Source organism: Lipotes vexillifer, unplaced genomic scaffold, assembly GCF_000442215.2.
Source record: "Lipotes vexillifer unplaced genomic scaffold, Lipotes_vexillifer_v1.1 scaffold738, whole genome shotgun sequence".
NCBI lineage: Eukaryota > Metazoa > Chordata > Mammalia > Artiodactyla > Lipotidae > Lipotes > Lipotes vexillifer.
The window spans coordinates 853,963-865,110 of NW_006769699.1; the positions used below are offsets into that span (position 1 = coordinate 853,963).

General features: G+C 38.4%; 1 protein-coding gene across 1 annotated transcript in view; it reads right to left on the minus strand.

Moving 5' to 3' along the window:
* ENKUR (enkurin, TRPC channel interacting protein) overlaps positions 1-11,148 on the minus strand; it is a 29,020-nt gene that overhangs the window by 3,022 nt on the left and 14,850 nt on the right. Inside the window, exon 4 of the mRNA XM_007445865.1 lies at positions 2,899-3,045. Coding sequence (XP_007445927.1) covers positions 2,899-3,045 — 147 coding nt within the window. The remainder of the gene's footprint in view (positions 1-2,898; positions 3,046-11,148) is intronic.

The window sequence follows — 11,148 nt, forward strand, 5'->3', positions numbered from 1 at the left end:
GGTCACAGCAGCTACACGTTTTGCAGTATTTCTTTTTAAAGGATAGTTTTCTTTATCTTCCAGTGTGTACAATAACATTTGGATCAAAGTCCACCTCTAGGGATGGGAACTAAATGTGATTGATATTTCATATTATACCGAAATAGCCTCTTAGCTGTTTTGTGGTTATTTTATCTAAAAAAAATCTTTTATCCACTGCAGCGATACTGATTTTCCCTTATCTTTATTTCTTCATTTTTCTCTCTTCTAGTTTAATACTGAAATAATATTGTTAATTTTGGAAACATTTTCACATAGGGAGAAGCGGTCATAAAATAGTAGGAAGTGTGTTCAGGCCCATGCTCCTCTGCTGCCACCCCCATCCATTCTCCACCTCTGGTTCTGCGCTGTGACTAGGGGCTGGGCGGTGGGGGGCTGAGGTATTCATTCCTATGGGCTGCTCCTCCCCCAGCACTGTTCCCTCCAGCCTCTGCCTGAGTTCAGCCAAGGAAGGCACCGGCGGGAGGAAAGCGAGCTTGGGGCATTTCTTCCCCCACCCTGGATATCACCTGGACACGACTGGCCCTTGCATCTGTGACTACAGTGCCTGTCGGGGCCCCTCTTCCAGGCTCCAGCTCCCACCCGGCTCTGGTAATGCTGTTTCCTGTCCCTGCCCTTCCAGCCCAGGGTGGTGGTGATTCCCGCTGTCCCTCGTCCTGGGTGCCTCAGTGTTCCTTGTTGGTTCCCTTAGCCCTGCTTCACCTCTGTAAATAGTTCCTTTGTAAATTCTCTTCAGAATCCCAGCCTAGTATGCCTCTATCCCTTGCTGGATCCCAGGCGGGAAGAGCTTCCCTCTGTTACCTCTTATGCACGTGCTTATCACGTGGTAGGAAAACACGGGCCTGGGAACTGGTCGATGTGAGTTTTAGTCCCTCTTCAGCTACTTGATAATGTTGTGACCAGGGACAAATGTAAACCAACCTCCAAGTTCACTGACAGTAAGGACCACGTTTGTTTTCCTCACAACAGTATATCCCCCAGGCTGGGTACAGTGAGTGGAACATGGTAGATTAGATGTTCAGTAGATGAATGGAGGGATGAATGAACAAATGTGCTCACTTAATACTGATATATTTGCATTTTAAATCCTCATCTGTGAAATGAGAAGTTTGGAATAATTAGACCAGATGATCCCTTCCTGGATAATGAGACTGTTATTTTATGAAGAATGAGCAGAATGTGCCCTACTCCAGGACATATGACCATACTGTCATAGAACTACAAGCAACTCTTAACCAGGGAAGGGAGCAGGGTTCAGTGCTTGTCAGGAACAGAGCTCATGGCTTTGTTACCATGGCAGCTACACTACCCAGCTAATAAGGCATCCAAGGGAGGGTCAGCTATTGTCTATCAAAGTGTCTACAAAGAAACTCTGTAGTGACCACATTAGGAAGCTGAGGGCTGCTGACCCACTAAGGAGGTGCCCGAGGGAAGAGCCTTTTCCTTCCCAGGGAAGTTCTTCCTTTCTTTTCCTATTTTTCTTAGATGTAAAAACCTGGCTTTCACAAAAGCATGTGTGTTTTAAGAATGGCAGAATCTGATGGAGGGAGGGAAGGAGGGAGGGAGAGAGGGAACCAAAGAGCAGTGCTCTTCCTGAAAATGACGGGCCGAGTCCCACTTCCACGTGTGCCAGCCCTCTTGCCTGCCTGTCTTCCTTCCTTCTCTCCAGCACACCATTATTAATCACCTGTGTTTACACTGGGCACTAGGTTAGGCACTGCAGAGATTGCTGGCAACAAAGAGACAGGGTCCCTGCCCTCAGGCCACTCCTGCTGTCTGGGATATCCTCTTACTCTGCAGTTTAAGGCGCAGCTAAAGACCTACCTACGTCCTGCACTGGATGTTCATGCCTGCGAACCTTATAAAACATACGATCTGTACACACACACATCTTTCTATATGTACATAGACACACAGCACCTCTTATCAATTAAATTACAACATTATCGATACCAGAAATTTTATTTTATGCCCCTTGGGGCTTAGCATGATACTCTATGCAGAACGGACATTTAATAAATGTTTATTGATAATTGGGATGACACTGATAAAATGCTAAGATTTTATAACAGCATATGAATCCATTTTTCAATAGAAATTAATGTTGTAAAAAGGTTTTTTTTCTGTTTTGAAAAGGTCACTAGAAATGACTTTGTAGAAAGCTTTCAAAGTAACAAAACAAAGAATAAAGTACTATTTTTACCTCTATAAGAGAGCACAACTATAGAACAGTGTCAGTAGGTGCTTAACAAATACTCTCTAAAGATGATGGAGCAACGGTGCTCATACCCCCCAATATTTTAAGTGCTTCAGATAGAAGTCTTGCATTAAAAACTCCAGTGTAAGTGTCTTTAAGTCTGTTTTATTCCAAATAAAGAAAACATATGTAAAGCCTAACACCTGGTTATTTTAAAATCTGGACACTTGCTTATAAGAAAGAAAAAAAAAAGTTGGTCTAGGGGCAGTTTCAATTATTCTAGAGCTCCACCTAGTGAAAAATATCTACCTTATGGATATTATTTTTGAAAAATTCAGGGGCATGGGAATGAAAATCAAAATGCTTTTTTACTTTATTTATGCACGTTCGTTGAAGGAGAAGCTTAGCTTGCTTATGACACTACTTCTGGAAGAAACAGAAGCTCACCTAGTTGGAAACAAATTATTATTCAAAAATCCCTATATCACAACTTTTTGCTCTCCCCAAAGAGCCAGCTTTGTTGCATGCAGTTGTCACTATAAGCAAAAGAGAGTGTTCAGATTTCAAAATCAAAGTGCGGGCCTTAATAATCACTGATGGTGGACCTTTCTTTCAGAGATGTTTTAAAGAGTTACACATGAATGTAAACTACAGACGCTTACCTGCAGAACTGCCTCCCTTTCTTCATCAGATAGCCTTTTCATAGCTGCTTCCCTGAGGTTTTCCTGGATATAGTTATCATATTCTTCCTGGGCTTTCTTCACTTCTTCATTTCGCTTACGTATGTATTCAGGCGTGACACCATAACCCTTGTAAGGATTTTTCAGGAAAAAAAAAAATCAACATCCTGAAAGTAATCTTATATATGTGTACATACCAACCAATGATTAGGAGCAAAAGAAATGTTACAGACTTAAAGCCTTTGCTCAAAACACTGCAAGTTAACAAAAGTCAGTGATTTTTTTCTTTTTCCTATTTGGAACTAGTTGATTCTGGTCATTTAAAACCATCTGTGCTGTTATCATGGCTGTTTGTTTTCCCTCTTTTGAATGTTCCCAGTGCCTGTTCTTGGCTGATGACTTGGCCCTTACTTTACCCCAAAGAACTGGATTTTCTTTATTTCTTTTAGGTGCTTCAGATTTTACTTTGAAATATCTCAAATATCTTAAGGTCTCTTGTGCATGATCTCATTAAAAAAAAAAAAAAAAAAAAGGAAGATAAATGCTTCCAATGCATTGTAAGAACAAACTCTTAAAGATGCTAGGCACATCTTCTTTAAGAAAAAATTGACGTGGGCCCCTAAGGTTGTTTTTGGAACTACAAAATACAATCTTAGGCTCCTGGGCTGCTTACAAGGACTGACAGTGAAGCAATCAGCTATGATTCTTTCAAATTAGTGAATGTGTCAATACCACAGTGTAGAGAAACAGAACTACTCCCTGTTCATTCTTCAAAGAATTATTTGAGGATGTACTTGGTACTAGCTACACTAGTGAATAAGAAAGGCAAAGTTTCTGTCCTCATGGAATGTGCATTCTGTAGTGAGAGAAACTCACCAAAAATAAAGTATAAAATAATATATATAAGTGCTCCACAGTAAAATACAGTAAGAAAAAAGAAAGTCCTGAGAGCTATTTGAGATAAATAAAGATGTCAGAGAAGACCAGAGGGCAAACAGCAGAAGCAAGAAAAACTACAATCCTGCAGTCTGTAGAACAAAAACCACATCCACAGAAAGAGAGACAAGATGAAAAGGCAGAGAGTTATGTACCAGATGAAGGAACAAGATAAAACCCCAGAAAAACAACTAAATGAAGTGGAGATAGGCAACCTTCCAGAAAAACAATTCAGAATAATGATAGTGAAGATGATCCAGGATCTTGGAAAAAGAATGGAGGCAAAGATCGAGAAGATGCAAGAAATGTTTAACAAAGACCTAGAAGAATTAAAGGACAAACAAACAGAGATGAACAACACAATAACTGAAATGAAAAACACACTAGAAGGAATCAATAGCAGAATAACTGTGGCAAAAGAATGGATAAGTGACCTGGAAGACAGAATGGTGTAATTCACTGCCACGAAACAGAATAAAGAAAAAAGAATGAAAAGAAATGAAGACAGCCTAAGAGACCTCTGGCACAACATTAAACGCAACAACATTTGCATTATAGGGGTCCCAGAAGGAGAAGAGAGAGAGAAAGGACCCGAGAAAATATTGGAAGAGATTATAGTCGAAAACTTCCCTAACATGGGAAAGGAAATAGCCACCCAAGTCTAGGAAGTGCACAGAGTCCCAGGCAGGATAAACCCAAGGAGAAACACGCCAAGACACACAGTAATCAAATTGACAAAAATTAGAGACAAAGAAAAATTATTGAAAGCAGCAAGGTAAAAACAACAAATAACATACAAAGGAACTCCCATCAGGTTAACAGCGGATTTCTCAGCAGAATCTCTATAAGCCAGAAGGGAGTGGCATGATATATTTAAAGTGATGAAAGGGAAGAACCTACAACCAAGATTAGTCTACCCAGCAAGTATCTCATTCAGATTCGATGGAGAAATCAAAAGCTTTACAGACAAGAAAAAGCTAAGAGAATTCAGCACCACCAAACCAGACCTAAAACAAATGCTAAAGGAACTTCTCTAAGTGGGAAACACAACAGAAGAAAACGACCTACAAAAACAAATGCATCACAGTTAAGAAAATGGTAATAGGAACATACATATGGATAATTACCTTAAACATGAATGGATTAAATCCTCCAACCAAAAGACACAGGCTTGCTGAATGGATACAAAAACAAGACCCATATATATGCTGTCTACAAGAGACTGACTTCAGACCTAGGGACACATAAAGATTGAAAATGAGGGGATGGAAAAAGATATTCCATGTAAATGTAAATCAAAAGAAAGCTGGAGTAACAATACTCATATCAGATAAAATAGACTTTAAAATAAAGAATGTTACAAGAGACAAGGAAGGACACTAAATAATGATCAAGGGATCATTCCAAGAAAAAGATATAACAATTATAAATATATATGCACCCAACATAGGAGCACTTCAATATATAAGGCAACCGCTAACAGCTATAAAAGAGGAAATCGACAGTAACACAATAATAGTGGGAGACTTTAATACCTCACTTACACCGATAGACAGATCATCCAAAGAGAAAATTAATAAGGAAACACAAGCTTTAAATGACACAACAGACCAGATAGATTTAATTGATATTTATAGGACATTCCATCCAAAAATAGAATATTACACTTTCTTCTCAAGTGCACATGGAACATTCTCCAGGATAGATCACATCTTGGGTCACAAATCAAGCCTCAGTAAATTTAAGAAAATTGAAATCATATCAAGCATCTTTTCTGACAACAACACTATGAGATTAGAAATCAATAACAGGGAAAAAAAAACATAAAAAACACAAACACATGCAGGCTAAACAATACATTACTAAATAACCAAGAAATCAAAGAAAACTCAAAAAATACATAGAAACAAATGACAATGAAAACACGACGATCCAAAACCTATGGGATGCAGCAAAAGCAGTTCTAAGAGAGAAGTTTACAGCAATACAAGCCTACCTCAAGAAACAAGAAAAATCTCAAATAAACAATCTAAACTTACACCTAAAGGAAATAGAGAAAGAAGAACAAACAAAACCCAAAGTTAGTAGAAGGAAAGAAGGCATAAAGAGCAGAAATAAATGAAATAGAAACAAAGAAAACAATAGCAAAGATCAATAAAAATAAAAGCTGGTTCTTTGAGAAGATAAACAGAATTGATAAACCATTGGCTAGACTCATCAAGAAAAAGAGGGAGAGGACTCAAATCAATAAAATTAGAAATGAAAAAGGAGAATTTACAACAGACACAGCAGAAATACAAAGCATCCTAAGAGACTACTACAAGCAACTCTATGCCAATAAAATGGACAACCTGGAAGTAATGGACAAATTCTTAGAGAGGTATAACCTTCCAAGACTGAACCAGGAGAAATAGAAAATATGAACAGACCAATCACAAGTAATGAAATTGAAACTGTGATTAAAAATCTTTCAACAAACAAAAGTCCAGGACCAGATGGCTTCACAGGTGAATTCTATCAAATATTTAGAGAAGAGCTAATACCCATGCTTCTCAAACTCTTCCAAAAAATTTAAGAGGAAGGAACACCCCCAAACTCATTCTATGAGGCCACCATCACCCTGATACCAAAACCAGACAAAGATACTACAAAAAAAGAAAACTACAGACCAATATCACTGATGAATATAGTCAACAAAATACTAGCAAACAAAATCCAACAATACATTAAAAGGATCATACACCATGATCAGGTAGGGTTTATCCAGGGATGCAAGGATTCTTCAATATATGCAAATCAATCAGTGTAATACACCATATTAACAAATTGAAGAATAAAAACCATATGATCTTTTCAATAGATGCAGAAAAAGTTTTCGACAAATTCAACACCCATTTATGATAAAAACTCTCCAGAAAGTGGGCATAGAGGGAACCTACCTCAACATAATAAAGGCCATATAAGACAAACCCACAGCAAATATCAGTCTCCATGGTGAAAAACTGAAAGCATTTCCTCTAAGATCACAAACAAGACAAGGATGTCCACTCTCGCCACTATAATTCACCACAGTTTTGGAATTCCTAGCCACGGCAATCAGAGAAGAAAGATAAAAGGAATACAAATTGGAAAAGAAGAAGTAAAACTGTCACTGTTTGCAGATGTCATGACATTATACATAGAGAATCCTAAAGATGCTACCAGAAAACTACTAGAGCTAATCAACGAATTTGGTAAAGTTGTAAATAATTACATAATTAATGCACAGAAATCTCTTGCATTCTTATACACTAATGATGAAAAATCTGAAAGAGAAATTAAGGAAACACTCCCATTTACCACTGCAACAAAAAGAATAAAATACCTAGGAATAAACCTACAAAGGGAGACAAAAGACCTGTATGCAGAAAACTATAAGACACTGATGAAAGAAATTAAAGATGATACAAACAGATGGAGAGATATACCACGTTCTTGGATTTGAAGAATCAATATTGTGAAAATGACTATACTACCCAAAGCAATCTACAGATTCAATGCAATCCCTATCAAATTACCAATGGCATTTTTTACAGAACTAGAACAAAAAAATCTTAAAATCTGTATGGAGACACAAAAGACCCCGAATAGCCAAAGCAGTCTTGAGGGAAAAAAATGGAGCTGGAGGAATCAGACTCCTTGACTTCAGACTATACTACAAAGCTACAGTAATCAAGACAATATGGTACTGGCACAAAAACAGAAATATAGATCAATGCAACAGGATAGAAAGTCCAGAGATAAACCCATGCACATATGGTCACCTTATCTTTGATAAAGGAGGCAAGAATATACAGTGGAGAAAAGACAGCCTGTTCAATACATGGTGCTGGGAAAATTGGACAGCTACATGTAAAAGAATGAAATTAGAACACTCCCTAATACCATACACAAAAATAAACTCAAAATGGATTAGAGACCTAAATGTAAGACTGGACACTATAAAACTCTTAGAGGAAAACATAGGAAGAACACTCTTTGACATAAATCACAGCAAGATCTTTTTTGATCCACCTCCTACAGTAATGGAAATAAAAACAAAAATACACAAATGGGACCTAATGAAACTTAAAAGCTTTTGCTCAGCAAAGGAAACCATAAACAAGGCAAAAAGACAACCCTCAGAATGGGAGAAAATATTTTCAAACGAATCAATGGACAAAGGATTAATCTCCAAAATATATAAACAGCTCATGCAGCTCAATATTAATGAAACAAACAACCCAATCAAAAACTGGGCAGAAGACCTAAATAGACATTTCTCCAAAGAAGACATTCAGATGGACAAGAAGCACATTCAAAAACTGCTCAACATCACTAATTATTAGAGAAATGCAAATCAAAATTACAATGAGGTATCACCTCACACCAGTTAGAATGGGCGTCATCAGAAAATCTACAAACAACAAATGCTGGAGAGGGTGTGGAGAAAAGGGAACCCTCTTGCACTGTTGGTGGGAATGTAAATTGATACAGCCACTACGGAGAACAGTATGTAGGTTCCTTAAAAAACTAAAAATAGAATTACCATATGACCCAGCAATCCCACTACTGGCATATACCCAGAGAAAACCATAGTTCAAAAGGACCAATGCACCCCAATGTTCATTGCAGCACTATTTACAATAGCCAGGTCATGGAAGCAACCTAAATGCCCATTGACAGATGAATGGATAAAGAAGATGTGGTACATATATGCAATGGAATATTACTCAGCCATAAAAAGGAACGATATTAGGTCATTTGTAGAGACGTGGATGGATCTAGAGAATGTCATACAGAGTGAAGTAAGTCAGAAAGAGAAAAACAAATATTGTATATTAACGCATATAGGTAGAACCTAGAAAAATGGCACAGATAAACCAGTTTGCAGGGCAGAAACAGAGACAGAGATGTAGAGAACAAACATATGGACACCAAGGGGGGAAAGTGGCAGGGAGGTGGTGGTGGTGGGATGAATTGGGAGATTGGGATTGACATGTATACACTAATATGTATAAAATGGATAACTAATAAGAACCTGATGTATAAAAAATAAGTAAAAGTAAGTTAAAAAAAAAAGATGTCAGGGAAGACCTCTCTGAGGAAGTAGCTGTTGCGAGATATGAGTCATTAAACGTATTCACAAATATTCTGGTTCTTCTTCTAGGCACTTGGTATGACAATAGTTTCCTGCTCCCCTTCAAGTAAGATGCAGCCTGTGACCTAAATTTCCCCATGTGAGTGGAAGTAATGTCCTTTTTGGGTAGGAGCCTCATGAACTAATGGTTGACGTGTCATGTTCTTTTTCTCTCTGGTATGGTGATGGGTGATGTTTTGGGTTGCCTGGGTCCTGGAGTGAGGACAAGAAGCAGAGCTCCCCACAATCCTCAATGGACAGGCAGCACAAGCAAGCAATAAAACTTAGTTGCTTGGGCTTCCCTGGTGACGCAGTGTTTGAGAGTCCGCCTGCCAATGCGGGGGACGCAGGTTAGTGCCCCGGTCTGGGAGGATCCCACATGCCGCGGAGCGGCTGGGCCCGTGAGCCATGGTCGCTGAGCCTGCACGTCCGGAGCCTGTGCTCCACGACGGGAGAGGCCACAACAGTGAGAGACCTTCGTACCGCAAAAAACAAAAACAAACAAACAAAAAACTTAGTTGCTTTTAGTTACTGAAATTTGGGGGTTGTTACCCACAGCACAACCTACCCTAATCCTGACAACAAGGGATAGAAATCCTAACTACAAATGTGTTCTGGAAAGTTGCAAAGCACTATACAAATAGACTCTAAGAGCTCAGTATTCTGGTAAGTTAGTTTCATGGTAACCAGTTCAATCCATTTCAGGAAACACTGAGGGCAACACCTCATTTCAGCTTAGTACAATCACTGAGGTTCCCAATGATGATTGTGTCATCACAAGTGATTAAATTATATTTGGCATACTCTGTTTAGGAAAAAGAACTACGTCACAAATGGGTAAAAGCTGCAGTGATCTGAAATATTCCCATGTGCTGGATCATTGAGGGTTAATGCATACTGTTAATATTAATAATTGCATATATTATAATATCCGCTCTTTACTGAATTTCTGTTAGGTACCAGGTATTGTGTCAAGTGCTGAATATATTTTATATCATTTAATCCTCACCATGCTGTGATAAATCTAATAACTTGTTAAAAATCACAGAGTTAAGTAAGTGGCAGAGTTAGGATTTGAAACGCTTGTCTTCCTATTACTGCTATGTAGCTCAGGCAAACATCCTTGCTCCAGTTTGTTTACACAAAATATTCTCATGGCACAAATGGGCATGTAATACTTTATTTGGAACTAAAACATGAGGTTCATTCACTTTTAAAAAATGGCCTTGCCTTTAAAAGGACTTACTATCTCACTTACCAATAATAGATTTTAACGCTCAACTCGGATAAGTAGAAAGTAAGTTGAGTTAGTCCTTCGTAAACCCTGACTGGTTAGCCATCGAGAGTACACTAGGAGCAGAGAATTTGCACAGGTAGACTAACCTCGTATTTTTCGGTCTCTGTGATGGAGAGTCTCAATTTCCTGTTCAAGGCAGAAAATGTACTGAAGTGGACAGCTTAGACAGAAGGCAGCCAGTGTGGCAGTGTGTGGCATGACCATCAAAGGAGAAGGGTTTTTACGTGATGGTGGAGAAATGATGGATTGGAAATGGCTTTAAAGAGCCAGGAGAATGAAGTTTCTGCTTTTCCACACCCTATGGGACAAGCACCCTGAAGAGCCTCCAGGGGCCATAGAAGGAGGACGTATCCAGAGAAACTTGAAATCTTTGTAAGCATGAGCTGCCAACTCCCAGATTCCTACTAAGGTCTTCCAAAGGTGTCTCAGCCAGCTGAGTGACAAGGGTTTCTCAGGGAATAAGTAGTGTTCTCTGACAACAGCCTTGAGGTTCCTGTTTTGATGGTGAACAGTCATTGGATTCACCATGGTAGATCATTGGATGACCTCAGAACAAGCCCCTCTTACATCAATGTTACAATTTCCTCTTTTTCTCTTCTTTTCTTCATTTCCTTCCTTTCTTTTTTGCCCAAGTTATTATTATCCATTATTATTCTTTAGGATTTTGTACTCATATTATACTATGTATGTTTCCAGCACTTTTGTGCTCTATAAGTATGCAAAGTAAAATAGGTCTTATAGAAGGTATTTTTCATAAGCTTTTTAAATTTTAAAGTTCTATATTTATTTATTTATTTATTTTTTTTTTTTTTTTTTGTGGTACGCGGGCCTCTCACTGTTG